Source organism: Pantherophis guttatus, chromosome 2 (genome assembly GCF_059756535.1).
Source record: "Pantherophis guttatus breed Tessera chromosome 2, ASM5975653v1, whole genome shotgun sequence".
Taxonomy (NCBI): domain Eukaryota; kingdom Metazoa; phylum Chordata; class Lepidosauria; order Squamata; family Colubridae; genus Pantherophis; species Pantherophis guttatus.
In genome coordinates this window covers 157,866,797-157,886,357 of record NC_142064.1, presented here as the reverse complement: position 1 = coordinate 157,886,357, position 19,561 = coordinate 157,866,797, and the positions used below count along the sequence as shown (strand labels likewise).

The following is a 19,561-nucleotide window of genomic DNA, read 5'->3' as shown; positions in this document are numbered from 1 at the left end:
CTATCAACAAATGCACTTATTTTCTTATCATGATAGGAAACCCTGCCATTTGCTCTTATTATTAATGTTCCAAATAGTTCTGTCTACTTTTGCACCTCTATCTTCTGGCAAACATATTCAGGATACATGAAACATCAAGAAAGGAGAGGCAGCAGTTGATCTGCATCATTGCTACTAGGGAAAGAAAAAGAGTAAAGGCTCATTTCCCTAATCACAAGGAAGGACATGATTCCAGAAGAAGCTGGCACAAGCTGCAGCTAAGGAACAGCCATTTTGTTTTATTAGTAGCCATACATAGCGGATTTACATCTTAGGGTTTTGTTTTGTTTTGTTAGGACAATCCCTTACATCATTCAAGGCTGAGCCAAAAGTTGAAAAGTTGGGTCTGCGCTGCCCTCTGCTGATTGGAGAAAGACATTGGCTTTAACCCAGAAAACCAGGGGAGGAGACCGCAGGGAAAAAAAAATCACATTTTTTTCACTGGTACAATTCATCTTCCTGTCATCACTCCCATCTCAGCTTATTATATGCCAACCATAAAAGGAACTACACACATTAATGTGTCAGTAGCTATTTGTACAAGGCCGTCACTCTTTCTTCCTGCCCCCAACAACAGGACTTCTAGGAAGACATGCTTGACTACTATCTTTTTTTTATATATATATTTTTTATTTATTTAAAACAATACATCAAAAAAAAGAAATAGTCAAACAAATGATCGCGACAGGAATTTTACATGATATTTACACTTTCTACAGTATATAGGTTTCAGTCAGATTTAACATATATTAAACATAATCCTGGTTATACTTGACTTTTTGGGCGTTTGTTGTTCAACCAAACGTACCATTTGTCCCAACATTGGAAATATACGGAGTCCTTTTGATCTCTCAATGCTTTAGTCAGTCTGTCGGCTTCCGCATAATCCAAAATTTTCTCCAAAATCAAATCTTCAGCCGGCAGGTCTTTCCCCTTCCAATGTTGGGCGAAACATATTCTTGCTGATGTGGTGATAAATACACACAGACACCATATATTTGTGCCTATGTTGTCTGGCCTGATGTTCAGTAGATAGTACTCTGGTTTCAGAATTAGGTTATAACCTGTGATTTCCATGATCCATGCCTGTATAATTTTCCAGAATTCAGTCGTCCTGGAGCAGGTCCACCACATGTGGAAATAGGTGCCAATCTCCCCACACTTCCAACAGTTTGGTGAGAGATTTGAATACATTTTAGAAAGACGAGCAGGTGGAAGGTGCCATCTATACAGCATCTTGTACACATTTTCTTTGTTGCCCACAGGAATTTCATATGTTTAAGCCAGATTTCTTCCCATTTTGTCAAATCAATTGGATAGCCAATATTTCTCCCCCAGGCAATCATAGAGTCTTTAACTATTTCATCCCCTATCCAATAGTCTATTAAAAGTTTATATATCCTTGATAACATTTTGTCCTCTTTTCCTAGAATGATATTGTCCAGATCATGCTGATTCAAATTAATACCATCTTGTTCCCTATCTTTTTTAAATTTCGAGCAAATTTGGGCATAAGCCCACCAATCCAGTTGTCTTCCCTGCAACTCCAATTCATTTCTTGATTTCAGACTACCATGGGGGTCCAAAAGTTCCCGGTAAGAGAGATGATTTTCTTTGTTATATAGAGGCCTATACGTTATAGCTTCAAGTGGGACCAGCCAAGAGGGGATTGAAGAGTAAAATTTACCCTTAATTTTCTTCCAGGACTCAATTAGAATATTCCTCACATAATGTCCTGCATGGCACCTGTGCTTTGGGATTTTGTTTTGCCAAAGAAAATAATGCCAACCTTGATGTAGCCCCTCCCCTTCCAAGATCAACAACCTCCTTCTTCTCAACAATATCCAATCCCTGATCCAGACTAAATTTGCGGCCTGATAGTAGTATTCCCATTTTGGAACACCAAATCCTCCTCTTTCTTTAAGCTCTTGAAGCATTTTAAGTTTGATTCTGGGTTTTTTATTTTGCCAAATGAATTTAAGGACATAGTAATTTAGTTTTTTAAAAAAATTATTATCCAATCTAGCTGGTGCTGTATAGAATAGGTATATCCATCCATGCTTGACTACTATCAATCTATAATTGCTCCACAACTCTTGCTAATCTAACAATTTTTCTGTATGCATTGTAGCCTAGTAGCTGCATGACAACAACGTGTCTTCAAACAGGAAAATATATGCATCTCAGTGTTGTCCCATACCTTCCTCATTATATGTGGATTGGTCAGTGGTGAAATCCAAATTTTTTACTACCGTTCTGTGGGCGTGGCTTGGTGGGCGTACAGGGGAAGGATACTGTAAAATCTCCATTCCCACCACACTCCAGGGGAAGGATACTGCAAAATCCCCATTCCCTCCCCACTCTGGGGCCAGCCAGAGGTGGTATTTGCCAGTTCTCCGAACTACTCAAAATTTCTGCTACCGGTTCTCCGAACTGCTCAAAATTTCCACTACTGGTTCTTCAGAACCTGTCAGAACCTGCTGGATTTTACCCCTGAGATTGGTTCTATTAAACTTATCTCTTTTTTCTCTTCTCAGAATGCATTCAAGTCCTTATTAGATGCTGGAGTGTTTGTAGGAAATCCAATCTCTCAAAATTATGCAACAATTTCACCACTGATCAAATTGTGTTAAGAAAATAATTGGCTGCTCTTCAGCCATTCAAATGCCACTCCTAGGAAGAAAAAGAAATTAAACAGAAGTTAATAAATAAACCTTTAATGCAGCCAAGCGTTAAGGACATAAACAAATTTGCCTCTGGTCTTACCATTTCCGAGGCTCAGCTGATGTCTGGGGTAGATAGATGGAAAATACCCTAAATCAGTGTTCTCTAAAATGCCCTTAAGCAGGAAATCCATTTGGATGACAAGCCAACTTTGAAAAATGGGACAATCTGTTTTAATTTAACAAAGGGCCCCTTCTGCTTTAAATAATGTCAAACATATGCTATGGATCCTACCTGCAGATTTTGCCAGTCAATGCAGAACTTCCTGTCCTCGGCTGCTGATGCTACCACATCCTGTTTTCCTGATGGCAAATACCTACTGCTTTAATCAGAGTGATAAAGAAAGGTCCTAACTTCAAGCCTGTGAGGCTTGCTTCTCAATTTTGAAGCTAAAATGAAGCCTACACTATAAATCCACTCTGTTCATTCATACCTGAAATGGAACCCCTGCCTGGGATTTCTTTGGAGTGGAGGCCACGTTTCCATGGACACCTCCTGGCTCCCATTCGCAAACACCCCTTCCAAAGCAGATCCCCTCCTGCTGACTTTTACAAATGGATCTAACAGCCACCTGGGAAACAGCTGTCCTTAACATCTGTGAGAGCAGAAATAATCACACAGCCAGTCTCCCTCTCTTCTCTGAGAAGCGCTGTTGTGGGTTTTTGGTGGTGTTGGGTTTTTTTTGTCAAACCACTGGGTATCATAGGATACCTTCTCCCAATCTGCAGGCAGAGCTACAAATTTTCACTGTGTTACTACTAGACAACACAGATTACCAGAATGTGTTGCTGTATTGGAGATAGATATAAGATAGATGGATAGACGGACTGACAGACATACACTGCAGAAACAATTTGAAGATACTTTGGGGTTCACAGAATATTTTCGAAGGAGACAAACTGGGTGCCTTCTGGGTACTTTAAACCAGCAGTCACCAACTGGTGGTCCACAAGAAAATTTTGTTGGTCTGCAGAAAAAAAATTGCATTTTTATATTGCACTAAATCAGGGGTCCTCAAACTACGGCCCCTGGGCCGGATACATGCAATGAACGTTTGTGTTGCTGCAGAGCGTCTCCCGCTTCTGGGTCTTTTTGTGCGGGTCGGAGGGGGGGCAGAAATTCCGACTTAGATCCATCTGCTTCAGCCTCCTGGTGTGGGGCTTTGGGTGAAGGCTGGAGGGAAGTGCCACTGGTGGCGAAGAGCTGGAGGGCTTTGTTCCACTAGGACAGCATCATGGCCTGGAACTGGCTGACCATCTCAGCCTGCTGAGCCTCCAGGAACCAGTACCTGGCCTTGCACATGACCACCTTGCCACGCCTACCCAGCCGGTCATTAGGCAGATCATATTAGTGGTCCGCAGGTTTTAAAATTATGAATTTAGTGGTCCCTGAGATCCAAAAGGTTGGTGACCTCTGCTTTAAACTATAACTGATATAATTTATCTTTCATTATGATCATGAGATTCAGGGGAATTGCAGTCCCAAGCATCAGAAAAGCACCAGGTTATTTCCAGAAGAAAATTATGTGAAAAGGAAACAGCTAAGTGTCAGATTCTGTGGGTTTTGCCTCACTTGCAGATAACCAAAGCGCAAACCTGATTTAAAATTTCTGTCGGCTGAGGATGTGCATTTAACTTGGTTGCCTCCCTAAACCACTTTCTGAACAATCAAGTGTTAACTTTAGTAACATAAAGAGTCCATCAGGTCTGAAACTTGCTGCGCTAATTATATAAAAACAAATTAGTTTACTAGTAGAATAAAACAATGTAATTAACTTTTAAGAATAATAATGAGGTAGTCATGGTAGAAAAGTTTCTTTAAACATTTTACTTCATAATTATTCTGTCTTTCACCCTCTAAAATACTGATCACCCTACATATTTTAAATGGAAATTAAAATAATGATCTTTACTTTTTTGATGGCTGATCATCTTCTTGTTTGGAGATACTATCAACAGCACTAGGCATGAATTTTTGAAAGTAATTTCCTCTGATCAAATAATAGCTATCTACTATGCTAGCCCTCCATAAGACTGAACAGATACTGGTAGTTCTTAACAACCACAATTCAACCCAAAATTTCCTTTCGCAAGCAAGACAGTTGTTGTGAGTTTTGCGCCGTTTTACGACATTTCTTGCCACAGTTGTTAAATTAGTAACATGGTTGTTAAGTGAATCTGACTTCCTGTTTGACTTTGCTCTCAGAAAGTTGCAAAAGGAGATCACATGACTCTGGAACACTGCAACCATCAAATACGCACCAGCTCCCAAGTGGTCAAATTTTGATCACGTGACCATGGGGATGTTGCAACAGTCGTAAGTGGGTAAAAACTTATAAGTCATTTTTTTCACTGCTGTTGTAACTCTGAACGGTCACTAAACGAATGGTTGTAAGTCGAGGAGTACCTGTATCATCTCTAGTGAATGATAGTGGGGTTCTTTTCTAAAACTACTTTCTTGCTATCTAACAACTAACTCAGTGGATTGTTCTAATTCAACTAGTTGGTGATTTTTGGGATGGCTGTGGATGAGGTAGACTGATCTACTGTTTATCTGAAGGTAAGAAGCGTTTCAGAGAAAGATTTTCTACTATTGAAGTGTCCAGCTATTTGGTTTTCTCACACAATCCCAAGCGCTGTTACTGTGTCTCCTGTCTTCTAATATAAAATGTTATGAGGCAGAGGTGGTGCAACGCTGAATGAGAAAGTTGCATATTTGTATTTCTTGAATACTACCCTGGTCAAGGAATTAAGGAGTCTACAAAGCAGACAGCTAAATGTTTTTGTAATGCAATGATTCTAACAACAACAATCACTAAATGAAGATCTGTCAAATGGCAATTCTCCATGGCGGGACAAGACACATTATAAATCAGGGTCCCCAATCCCTGGACTGTGGAGCAGTAGTGGTTTGTGGCCTGTTGTGAACTGGTCTGTGCAAGCGGCAGGTAAGTGAGCGAAGCGTCATCTGGTCACATGTGGGATCTAGGTTGCACGCATGAAACCATTCCCCCCACCCCACTGGTCCATGGAAGATAATTTTGCTCTTGAAGCCAGTCCCTGGAGTCAGAAAGCTTGGGGACCGCTGTTATAGATGATGTCATAGTCCAAAAAAAGGAAGTGAAAACATCCCCCGATCCCACCCCATGCTTGTAACCTAGCCAAGGTCACCAGACTTTGGCACTGATTCATTTGCTGTTTTAAATGTATATTTTTAGTTTAGTTTAAACTGTCTGTACCAGTCTTCATTAGTGAAGATTCAAATTGCCCTAAAAAAGGGCAACATTTAAATATAATTATTTTCATACTTCATACCCCTCCAGGCAAATTCCAAATTGGTTGGTAAAAAACTGTGACTACTCAGTTGTACATTTTCTTGTTCGGGAAGGTCAAGCAAAATATCCTAGCCACAAACCTCCACTAATAGCCATCCTGCTCAGCACCAAGTTGATCCATTATTGGGAAGATGTAATTAGCAATCAAACCTACTATTAGATTTAATAATAATCTCATTATTTCCAAAGTCACTTGGTTTCTGTCTCCTTGCACAAAGATTCTTCTAGTGATCCAAAAACAGAAATTATTTCTACCCTGCTGTAATCAAACCAGAAGTCAGCTCTCCTTCCACCCAATCACTGAAAGTTAGACTGGTTTCCGAACCAAGAAATCAATAAAACAGTTCAGTAGGCAACTGAATTAACTTTGAGTGCACAAGCTCCAAGAAAAAAAGGTTACCTTTAAACCGAACATTAGTGTAATGATTCTTGTAAAAGGAAAGCTACAATAAACACACTGAAGTACAATCTACAGTGCAGCTTTCAGAATTGATGGTAAACAGAGGGATCCCAACAAACAATTCTATCCGTGGATAGAGGGAATAACTTAAACTCTCTGCATCCACCCTGTCTTTTGCTTCCCTCTTATCATAACGTCAGCAAAATATTCCACAGCAGAAAAAGTTAAAACACCTACCTGGCTTGGTGTCCACCAAGATGGAAGAGCAGAGGAAGGCTTGGAAACTGGAAGCACAGAGCTCACCGACCGTGCCCATAGTGGCAGCACAAGATTATGCCCTCCCAAGATTGGGTGGGAAAAGCTGCCCTTGGACACCCAACAACAACCTAGCAAGTCAGAATTAGCAAGGAGACCAAGGTGGAGAGCAGAGGTTAGAACTTAGGAAAGTCCAGCTTCATAGCATCAAATGTTCAGCTGCACCTGCCACACCAACAGGGCCAAGGAAAAGAGAAATACAAAGAAAGAGTTACCCCAGTCCGGCTGGAGCAGAAGGAACAGCAGAGGCTCCCACGCACTGAGCCTAGCCAATCCCAGCTCCCTGCCAGGAAACTATTCCTAGTACTGCAGTGTGCAGCTGACAAGACACACAAAACCATTCGGACGGCATTCGGTTTTGGAATTTTTTCCAGTTGCCCCTTCTGCTGGCTCCACCTCAGCCACTCCCTCGAACGGGTCTGGGAAGGTTTGGGCAGAGAGTATTTTTAGGGTGGTTTTATCCAGCTTCATCGTTTGAGTTTTAAGCATCTAGCGAGCTGGGCTGTTGCATAGCAACTGTCACTGCATAAAGGAAAGGTGCATGAAAATATAGTGTATATGGACACCAAAGATTGGCAAATACATATGTGTAGATGGAAAGCGCAACATAGCAACTGGGTAGGAGTTGTAAAGCAAGGAAACTTGCAGAATGTTTGCCTCGGCCCCTGCAATACTATAAAGAAGACTCAGGAATAAATTCCATGTGGTTATTTCTGGTAGTTCAAATCTTTGTCAGGAAGTAAAAAAACCTTTTCCAAACAAGTTGCCTAGCATAACTCTAATTGTACAGCCTTCCGCGCATGCGCCTGGCTTCAAAAACGTGCCTAAATAGAACGGCATAGAGCCAGGTAAGGTGGGAGGGAAGGGCCCACCCGTGATTTTCGCTACCGATTTGCCTGAACTGCTCCAAACCGGCTGAATACCACCTCTGTTCAGAATATATAAACTGCAGTTGCATACTATATTGAAAACCAAACAACTATGGATGTGTTTTCACTTGTTTTCTGAGAAGGTCATTAATCTTTATGAAGAGAGCAATGCCAGCTAAGGATGAACTGGACAAACTGGCTAGTACTTCCTTTGACACAGCTTTTATTTGGCTGAGAAGCATAGCAGGCCTGATGGTTGCATTTGTCTCTAGGCAGTGCATTAGCTTCTTCTATATGCTAATGGCTGCTCTTAAAAAGATAGGTTCTTATAAACAGGAAACCAACTTCTGGCAAAATGAGTCATGCAAAATATGTAAAATAGATATAAACCCATGTATTGAGCAGCAGCAGGAGCATGATAGTGGTCCTGTAAGAGTGCCAGCCTGCATCCTACAGATGCTATGAGGTTGGCCATATGGGAGGGTGGCCATTTTAGCCATCATCTTCACTATACAACATGGCTTGAGACTAAGAGGGATTGGACTCTGCCTGAAAATATAGGGCAGTTTTGCTGTTCTTTTATAATTTTATCTCCAAATGACTAAGTGGTGAATGGGATTGGATTGAACTAACAATATCTGTACTGGAAGTGTTGTGGAGAAGGCATGGAGTGAGCTGGAACTACTTACTCATTTTCAGATAAGAAACGGAGAGATGTTCTGTCTCTTCCTGGTAAGAGCAAGATTTATGTCTGGCATAGGCAGTAGCAGTAGTGAAATCCAATTTTTTTTACTACAGGTTCTGTGGGCGTGGCTTGGTGGGCGTGGTGTGGTGTGGCTTGGTGGGCATGGCTTGGTGGGCATGGCAGGGGAAAGGATATTGCAAAATCTCCATTCCCACCCCACTCTGGGGCCAGCCAGAGGTGGTATTTGCTGGTTCTCCGAACTGCTCAAAATTTCCGCTACTGGTTCTCCAGAACCTGTCAGAACCTGCTGGATTTCACCCTTGGGCGGTAGCCAGGGTTTGAATGGTGAATGCTCACAGAAATGCACTGGTACCCAGATCAATTGGCGATTTTGCTGGTGTGTCTCATTCAGGTGATAAATAATTACTATTATTATCTGAGGTGTGATGGGGCCTTTTGACATGGGGGAAGAAGACTAAGGTCATAAGAAATGGGTATTGGGAGGGGGGAATAGCCAGGTAGTGACAAAGAGGAAGCAAGAGACAGAAGGTAGGTCAACCTTGGGGAAGGTAGTCTGAATATTTGGTCCCAATGCCTGCCCTCCATCACCTGTGTTTGGCCCTGAAATCTTCTCACTGGAGTGTTGGTGGCCCCAGTCTACATCTGCTGATACTTAATGCAAAGTTGGGCTATAATAAAGCTTGTCTCAACTATAATCATAAACGAGAGCTGACCTGATACGCATTACTGAAACCTGATTGGGCATGAGGGTGGTGGTGGGGTTCTTTCTTTGAAATATGCCCACCTCCGTTTTGGACGTGGCACTAGTTGTGACTCTAGGACAAGGTAGGTGTGCAGCTATTGTCATCCAAGAAATTCTAACGACTGTTAGGGTGCTCTTCCACAGATAGCCAGATGTAAAACCATATTTGTGATGTTGGGTCTTAAGGATGAGCTGGAGTTGAAGGTAGCAGACCAATTTTCCTGCTGCACAGCTGCTTCCTTCCTAAGCTGCTGAATTCTAAGGACAAGTTGGCAGTGGAGTTCCCCAGACTTATATATGGGTCTTCAATCTGTTTTCTCTAGACCAGAGGGTGGCTTAGGAGTTCATGGCTGCCATAGTGGCCCTGACCCAGGTTATCACTGGGGGTTATATATTAAGATCTGTTTTTTGTCTTGGGGCAGTGGCAACATGATCTGAAGTTGGGAGATATTCTCATGTATACCTCATATATGGATCACTCCCTACTAGTTTCAGAGTATGCCTAGTTACTTACACACACACACACACACATAAACTGCAAGGAGGTAGGGCATATTTGATTGGTCTGTCCCAAGATGTGGATTAATCAATTGGGATTCCAGAGGGTTTTAGGATTAGTCCCTGAAGCTCTATTGTATGGGTTAATTAAAGCCTTAGTCATTGCTTGCAATGAGTGTATGACAGTTACCTAGGATTTGATCATAGCCATGCAGATTGTTGTCCATGAACCTCTCAGATACAACCCTGGTTCTTAAAAAACCTCCAGAAGATGAAATGACATAAAGATGCCTACAGCTTTGCTGAAGGATGGCAAAGTACAAATCTGACCAAACACTAGGTAAGAACCTTTATTAAGAATTACCTGTGGTGTTAAGAATGGCAAAACACTTGTATATCTGCTCCACCATTATGTCCGCAGATAGACAATTACCCTATTCCAGATAACTTGGTCCCTACTGCATGAGGAGGAGCTGGGAAAGCCATATTCTTTCTGGTTGGTCAAGGCCTCACAGATAATGAAATGTTTTTGGATCAAGAGGTAGCAAATGTAGGAAGGGACCATTCTGTCTGCTTTAAAGGAGATGGTAGTTCACCCTTTAAAAGCTACATTGGATTCAACAGTTGTGGACAATTTTATTTATTTTTTATTTTATTTATTTGTCAAGAACGTATTGGATAATATATATAAGTATAAGCATGAATTGAATACATACAATAGACACAATTAGAGGAAATATTAGGACAGGGATGCTAGTGCTCTTATGGACACCCAGTTTCATCCAGTTTTCAGTTTTATAGGGTCTTGGTGCTTTCTGATCTTGGTTGTTTTTTTGTAGACATTTCATTAGGTAACATCATTGGTGCTAGAATGGAGTTGACTTTGTCCTGAGCAAATGTTGACTAATGAAATATCTGCAAGAAAATAACCAAGAACCCCACAGTTCAACCTTGAGCTACAAATATTCTCGTCTATCAGTAGTTTTCAGCTCACAGTTTAAAAGGGCCACCAGAGGAAATAATTATTTAGAACTTTTTCAGTTAGTTTTCAGGCCAGATTTTTTTTTCTTTTTCTGTTTTGTTTTGAGGCTAGGTTATAGTATTGAGATGACCTGTTTACACTTATGCTTGTACCTCAGGTAGGGGTGGTTTATCTGTCTTAACTCTCTTGAGCTTTTGGTGATCTTCCATACCATCAATCATAGTATTCTTCTGGACTAGCTTAGAAAATTGGGTTGGAAGGCATTGTTTTACACTGGTTTTCTTCTTTCCTCCATGGGTACTACCAGCTGGTCAGGGAGGAGTAATCTAGCCCAAAGCCTTTGCTTTGCAGGATGCCTCAAGGCTCAATCCACTCCTCCTTTCTATTTAGAAATGTTACTGGGTTAGGTCATTTATTAGCATGAGATTAACTATCTCATGTATGTGATGATATCTAGGTATATGTACAGTATCTGCCTGAAGTGATTTCACAGAAGTATTTTTCCCAATGCCTGGGCCCTGGAGGCAATGAGGGTCTGGGATGTAGAAGAACAGGCTTTGATTCAACCTGCATGGCTGAGGGCTATGTGGAGACTTTGCATTGGTAACTCTGGAGGAAGCAGCATTCCAGAGTTGGTTCACAATTTGGGTTTTTTTCTGGACTCATACTCATATACCTTTTGCTCCAGTGATTTCTGCCTATTTCCCCAGCTCCCGAAGGAATAGAACCGGTTCAGTGACGTCATATCATCACCGCTACTGGCTCGGCCGAACCGGGCGGAACCCATCACTGATGTACAGAGAACCAAGACAGAGACATACATTAAGGATATAAGTTATAGAACATGTGGCTGCTGGATATGCATAATGGCCAATTGAACAAATCATAGATCTGCTTATCAAAAATGTGCAGAATGACTTGCTTGCAAAATAGCTCAACAAAAAGAATTCATCACAATATCCCCAAGTCTCCAAACCACACCTGGGATCTCCTAAAAAGCTGTTAAAAAGGTTTAGAGGAAAACGGTAGAGAATTACAGGTCCTAATATAACTGTTTTCCACATATGACCTGACTTTACTATTCTGTGCCTGTTCTTCCTGCTTCTGATTGGAAGCAATATTTAGCCATTGTACTCCTGTTTCTTCACATCTGTAGAATATTTACTGTAATATTCCTACAAGCAGTTAAAAGCTAAATGTTATAAAAAGGAGGTCTGAGGAAATCCTTTTAATTTTGTAATTTGATAAACTGTGGGATAGCTTGGGCAGGAAAGAGAGGAAGCTCATTAAATAAATTAAGCAAAAGACTAAGCCAAGACAGATAGTTTTTATTTGGCTGTAACCTTGTTGCTTCTCAGTTAAAACATAAATGAAGAAAGTCGATGGTCCACACTTTAATTCTGTTCAGTACACAAACCATAAGCGCAGGGTTTTTTTTTAAAAAAAAGTCTCTTTTTTCCCCCGTTTCCTCAAGCAATAGTTTATGCAATTTTTCATATTTATTACATAATCTATAGGTTACTGAATAGAAATAAAATAGTTTAGGAAGCTGACAGAAAACCATGCCACTCAATTCAATAGCAAATATAAAAAAATAATTTACCAGAAAAGGTTTTGCTGTAGGAGGGAGAACAGGAGGAACAGAAAGAAGAGGGAGATGACTACACAGGCAATATAAGGAATGAAAAAGTCCAGAAGGAGGCTGTGCAAGAAATGGCAGCACTCCTTCTTACAAATACACATGCACACGCATGTAGAGGCTGGCACCTCATGGAACACCACAGAAACTCATTGTTTGAGGTTCAAATTCTCCTGAGCATTAATTTAAATCTACTTTCCCAGCAGCTGAAAAACTCCTAGTAATCTCATTTATAGATTCCTCTTTTGAGAATAGAGTTGCAACAGCTCTGAAAAACCTTGGTTTTTTTCCTAAAATCACAAGATGTCATTTTTCCCCCCTTACATCAGATCTCATGACTACAGTGGCTGAATTGCATCAATTGGCCAGAAGCTTTATGGCAGAAGCAGCTGAGTATTTACAATCTTCATTGTAAGCAACAATCTTCATAGTTATTTCATACAGGATGGGTCTAAGTGCCCAGTGGATCTTATTGTGCATGTGTACCTTCGAGTCCATTCTTAAATATTTTTTTGTAGCTGAGCTCTGATACTTTACTAGCAGTAATCTGTGGTTGTGGTGCAGAAAAAAGGGAGTATTTGCAGTATTAGCTGTTGTGGGAAGGGTTAAACTTTCTTCTTCCCATTGCCTATTCTGTTTTGCAAATTGGTTCAGGTTTCTCTTCCTGAGTTCATGTTATCTCACCATGCTCTGGTGTAATTGTTTATGGCCCTCATATCACTTCCAATCACTTTTCAACTTTTAGACAGGTTAGGGATATCTAACTTATCACATCATTGAATGGCCAATTTCAAATATAAATTGCCTTTAGAAACGGGTTTTCTCATGCTACCACCTTTATTTCCACATTATGTTTCTTAGTAAGAAAGAGAACTAGAGTAGGTGTCAAGCCTGTGTCTTTCATATGACATCTGCAACATGGAGTAAGGACCAATTGGTTATGGCATATTTTGTCCATGTAGCATAGAAACGATCAAACCCTGTTTTATCTCTAGCAAGCCATGATTTTTTGTGCAAGTTAGGATCTCCAATGTCAAAATTGCACTGCATATTATCACCTGCATCCCATCAGTTAGACGTCCTACCATGTGCTGACTAATATGTTGACCAAATACAACATAGTGTATGGAAGAAGCTCCTTGAGAAGATTGGTTGATGGGATTTACAGAAAAAATGTAGATTGAATCTTACAACTTAAAATATGAAGAAAGAGTTGAATGGATTGTTAATCATTTGCTATTATTGTTTGAAGAACATTACATTAACCCCCAGTCTTGGGACCTAAGCCAGGTTTTAAGAGCTTACCGGAACCCTGGGAGGAGGTGCAGTTCCTATCTCTGGAGCTATGGTGTTCCAGAGGGTGAGAGCTACAACACAGAAGGCACACATCGTCTGTCCCACAAGATGACAATGTTTAATAAATAGGAGCTGGAGTGCACTCACTCTGCAAGAATGGGCAGAAGTGATTGAAGATAAGCAGTCCTCAGATATCCAGGCCCTAATGCCATACAGAGCGTTATAGGTAATAACCAGGCTCTGGAATTGTCACAAGAAGCCAATCCACCAGCTAGGAGATCTTCCAGGTCTGACTCATTCATGTTACTCAATACAAAAGTGAGTGACCAGTATGAATAGGAACCATGGTGGTGCAGTGGTTAAAATTCAGTATTGCAGGCTAATTCAGCTCACTTCCAGGAGTTCAATCCTGACCAGCTCAAGGTTGACTCAGCCTTCCATCCTTCTGAGGTCGATAAAATAAATATTGAATCTCAAAACAAATACACTACAGATAGTCCTCCATTTACAATAGTTCATTTAGTGACCGTTCAAAGTTACTGAAGTCACTGAAAAAAAGTGACTTAAAACTGTTTTTCCACATTTACGACCATTGCATCATTCCATGGTCATGTGATCAAAATTCAGATGCTTGGCAACTGAGTCATATTTGTGACAGTTGCAGTGTCCCAGGGTCATGGGATCACCATTTGTGACCTCCTTACAAGCCAGATTCACTTAACAAATGTGTTACTGACTTAACAACTGCAGTGATTCACTTAGCAACTGTGGCAAGAAAGATCATAAAATGAGACAAAATTCACTTAAATATTTCATTTAGCAACAGAAATTTTGGGCTCAATTGTGGTCATAAGTCAAGGACTACCTGTATAGAAAGGGAGGGAGGGAGGGAGGGAGGGAAGGAAGGAAGGAAGGAAGGAGGGAAGGAAGGATTTCCATGATAACAAAGTCTTGTTTTATTGGACAGTTTGTTTCCAGATGTTTCTTCATTGCCTTCCTCAGCATTTCAAATGAATTGTGAGGACCTAAGTTTCTGATCCAGTTTACTCTTTGCTGAACTCAGCATCTCTGCTTCCAGGTGCACAGACTCTTATCAGTCAGAAAACACACAAATCAACCTTCTCCTTCAGCACAGGGAACGTCAAAGTTCCATGCACCAGTCCTGGGGCCCTGTGAAAATTCTGACCTGCTCTTCTTAGTAAAGCTGGCAGTAGAACCGAGTCCTGGCAGTAAGGTGTCTCAAGGGGATGAAAGGTGGGATAAGATCCATTCAGTGTTAAACTGATAAGGAAACACTCACTACTGTACAAGAGAAACTCATTTTATTATCCACATGAGTCAAACAAATTCATGTATCTTTCTTTTTCAGGAGACACAGCACCGTAGCCTTCAAGAACCTTTATTTGTTTGTTTGTTTATTTAATATTGCTGCCTATTCGCCCATGGCATCTCAAGGCGGCTTACAGAATATAAAACCACATTTAAAACAATAAAAACTAACAAAAAGAATCAAATAAATTAATACAGTACAATATAACAAAATCACCCCCCACCTACCACCACCCCGCCCCAGCGACAGCAGATCACACATGCCATTTAATGAGCTCCATCCCACTCTGGGTTCCCCAGGCCCGCTGGCAGAACCAGGTCTTCAGCGCCTTCTGGAAGAATATTAGAGTGGGGGCCATTCTAATCTCTTTGGGGAATGATGTTCCAGAGAGGGAGCCACCACGGAGAAGGCCCTTCTTCTGGGTCCCACTAGGTGTATCTCCCTTAGGGATGGGACCCACAACATTTTCTGCCTCCCCACTCTGATGGATCAGGTAGATGTGACTGGCAAGAGATGGTCCCTCAGATAACCTGGTCCCAAACATGTAGCATAGCTAGTGCTAAAAACTTCTTTACGAACAGAGGCAAAATTCAAGTATGTAATCCCACAAATTTAGGAAAACACATAGCAAACAGATGTAAATGTTCCAGGAAGGTAGAAGGTGACAAAGCAGGAAAGTAGAAAGCACAAATACAAGACTCTTTTCCCAGATCAATTAAAGCAGCTGTTTGAACTATATAGTTTAAGCAGGTACAATGCAGGGAGGGGGGCTAGAGTAGAAAACTTGCCCCAAGGATAAACCTTTCTTTATTTAAACACTAACAGCAGCCTAAATATGCCCCAGCCACATCTTTTTTTGCCATGTTCTCCTGATGTCACTTTCATCAGATCCTCAGCCCATACCAGAAGCAGCCTTCAATTGCCTTTAGTTGTACTAGCTTTGCGGTAGTGTTTTCCCCCTTATTCCAAGAAAATGTTTGCTGTGAATACAATCTGGCACTCTTAACTGATTATGCTGATGGTGATGCGGTCAAGTGACTTCTACTGGTTGGGATCAACCCAACTGCATTGGCCATAATACACAATGTAGGCATGCCACCTTCCTATCTTAGATCCTGTTCTTCGAGACCATTTTGATTAAGCTAGCAAGATAATCCTAGTCTTTCAAGCAGAGCTTTCTCTTTGTGTCCAGTTCAGGGTAAAGATCAGCCCAAACAGCAACTGACCTCCATTGGCAGGGGTAAACAAACAGAAAAAAGAAAATCAGGACACTTCTCCTACTTTATGATGCACCCTTCTTTTTTTAATCTGTTTCTGAAGATAAGTTTAGTAATTACTAGAAATATAGCGGATAGAGGGTTACTGGTTGGGAGGACTAGCTGCTACACTTACCAGGAACTATCTTCCCGGACACTGGAAGATGAATTTGACAGAAAAGCCGTGTGTTTAATTAGCAGTGTTGATTCATGAAGGAACCCATGCTCAACAAGTGTCCAAATATTATATCAGCTCCTGTGAAACATCTAAACAAAACACCAGTACAAACATAAAAAGAATCCAACAAGTACTTAGATCTACTGATCTAGGCTCTTGACATAACTCACCTTTTTCCTAGCACCATCCTACATTAAGAAGAAAGGGTAGTGGATATTTTCCTGCTGGCTGATGACATTTTGGGCAGAGACAGGTATCAAAGCCAGCTGAATCCACCATTTCTGGTCTTTAACAGACCTGCACACCCTGCACAACATTAATACCATTTGCCAGCATTGTGCCAGTAGCAGCATAGAGACTGTCAATAATGACTGCCAATGTAATGCCAGAATTGTTTTCTGCTGTCTCAAATACAGTTAGAAAGCACATTAAGTCAGCCATGACGAAGAGCCTTGTGTGAGGGAAACCAAGATAAAAAAACCACATTTGAAATACAAATGTGTTTTACATGCATACGATGATTGTGCAGTTTTTTGGATTGGTTCTCTTGAAGAGGCACATTGAAATGCAAGGGTGGCACATATCTGCCTGATCTTAAAGAAGTTGAACCTTTCCCAAGGGAGCATAGCAGCACAGCCAGCAGTTTGAGCCCAGGAAAAAGCAGAGTTGTTTTAAGGTGCTGCAGATAGGGCCTACATTCACATTCCTATGTATCCCCAAAATACCTTTTTGGAGACAGAATCTAAAGCACCGCACAATCCTACATCACAAACCCTTTAACTTTGGTTCAATTGTAATGCATAGGATTCCTGGGTAAAATCTACTGGCCACAGGATGGGTTGGGACAGTGGGGGAAAATAAATGGCTTTGGGATACACTATGAAAGGACTCCCTCAAAAAGAAACGGTAAAACTTGTTAGTAAAATCCTCTCAGTTTCTCCTATACCAAATGAAGGTTGGGCTTTTAACAAACCCGTTTTTTCCAGTATAAAAATAATGCTTCACTAAAACGTATGTTTTAGTCATGTTCTAGTATGTTTTGGGAAGAGCTAATTACACATACATTTGACCTTGAGGCAAGTTTTAATATTCTTGGACATCCATATTCTTTGAAACTACAGGTAGTCGTCGAGGTATTGACAGGTCATTTAATAGCCATTTGAAGTTATGACAGACTCCTCCCCCGCCCCCCAAAAAGCTACATAAGATCTCTTTTAAAAGTTACAACAGCTGCACTGCCTCTACAGTCATTCGCCCTTACAATCAACCACAGGGATGCTACAGTAATTGGGCCTTTTCCCCATAAGCCCATCACCCATCGTATTTACCTTTTGAAACTCTTCAGACCTCATGTTGGGAAAGGAAGGCAGGCCACGTGTCCCTGGGAAAGTGGCGGCGACCCGGAAACAACTGCCATTTTGCCCTGGTGGCTGCAAGATAAACTGCTCCGTTTGCCACCTTAACAAAGTTTGCATAGCACTGCAGCAGCTTTCTGCAGTTTTCAGAAACTTCTACAGGGCAGATCTCATTAAGGAAGCAAAATGGAGCGGTCTGTTTGCTACACAGCAATGACCTGAATGTGACCGCCAAAGAACTGCACAATCATCGTATCCATGTAAAACACATTTTGTGCATGGGACAAAATGGTGTCCCACTCACGGAATCCTGCCATTCAGCCACACATAAAAGCAATCCATTCCAATGGTCTGGAAGTCCTCGGAGCTCTTCAAATAATAAGTGAGGAGGAGGGTGTTTGGCCTGGTGAGTAGGAATCAGGCCTAAGGCCTGGGGGGAGTGGAAAAAAGACCTGTGGCAATGCAAAGGGTGGGGAGCAGAGCACAGGCATCTCAGGAGGTGTGGAAGGCCTTGGGAGCTAAGGACCTTCCCCAAACCTGAATGATCCCGTGCTCCACTTAATGACTGGCATGTTCATTGAACGATTCATTGAGAGCAAGGATGGGGTCATTAGATGAGACACTTCACTTAACGACCATTGCGACATGCAACTATAATGTGCAGGTTCCATTACGGTTGTATCTTGAGGACTACCTGTATATCCCTATTGCCTGAAAACTGATGGCTGGAAAGATTCTCCATACTCTTTTTTTAGTGCTTAAAAGACCAGAGCTTCATCATTAGAAATACACATATTTATAACTCCATTTACTCAAGGATGGAAGACCCAATTCTTTATTTATCTAAATTTGTTACAGCTACCCAACACAAATGGATTCTAGGCAGTATAACCCCCCCCCAAAAAATCCATAAAACAAATAAAACATAAACCACCCAGACAGTCTTGACTAAAACAGTCATAAAAGCAAAACAAATCAAAGAAAAAAGGAGTCCCCAAATATAAAACATCAACCCCAGACCTGGGACCAAAGCCAGGTTTTCAGAGCTTTCCAGAACCCCAGGAGAGAGGGCATCATCTGTATCTTCAGGGAGATGCTGTAATAATTCCACAATGTTTAAAAAACAGGACCTGGAGTGAACCCACTCTCCCAGAACACACTGGCATGAACAAAAATGATTGGAGATCACTCAGATATTCAGGTACTATGTCATATATAGTCCTTTATTGGACTATATTTATTTTATTACCAGGATCTAGAATTTCATTTGGAAGCTGACTGGTAATCAATGCAATTCATCTAGTTGCAATGACACTTGGGCATACCGAAAGGCAGCCATTACTGCTCACACTGCTGCATTTTGTACCAGCTGTAGCTACCAGGTGCTCTTCAAAAACAGCCCCACACAGAGCACATTGCAATAATTCAATTGTGAGATGAGATGACAAGGGCATGAGTGACTGTCTGAAAGACTTACCAATTAAAGGAAAGGCACAGATGATGGCGTAACATGAACTTATGCAAAGGCTCTCCTGGCCACAGCTGCCAGAAGGACCCCAAACTGCAGATCAGTCTTAAAATTAGGAATTGCAATCCCATCCAAGCCTAACAATGGTAATATCCCTAATCCCAGTGGATAAACAGCACAACCACTCCGTCTTATCAAGATTGCACCAGGATTGCATTCTGCCCATCCACACCTGCGCCACCCAATGTATTGACCAGATACTGGATCAATACATCGCCATAAAACCCAAACAATCCCACCCAAGTACCACCCAGTCTCAGATTCCATGTAAGTTACATGCAATTTACAAATAAGATGCTTTCAGATACAGAGTACATACAGTATTTCTAATGAAATATGGCCATTGTGGAAAACTTAATATGCATATAAT

At 41.3% G+C, this 19,561-nt stretch overlaps 1 protein-coding gene across 3 annotated transcripts in view; it reads right to left on the bottom strand.

Moving 5' to 3' along the window:
- The window catches only part of CYTH1 (cytohesin 1), a 67,316-nt gene that overhangs the window by 40,557 nt on the left and 7,198 nt on the right, over nt 1–19,561 (bottom strand). Inside the window, exon 1 of one of the 3 annotated variants that reach the window (XM_034412853.3) lies at nt 6,735–7,053. The exons of the other annotated variants lie outside the window; for them this stretch is intronic. Within the exon in view, the coding sequence (XP_034268744.1) occupies nt 6,735–6,813 (79 nt within the window). The 5' untranslated portion in view covers nt 6,814–7,053. Of the gene's footprint in view, nt 1–6,734; nt 7,054–19,561 lie in introns of those variants that run through there. 3 annotated transcript variants of the gene reach the window in all.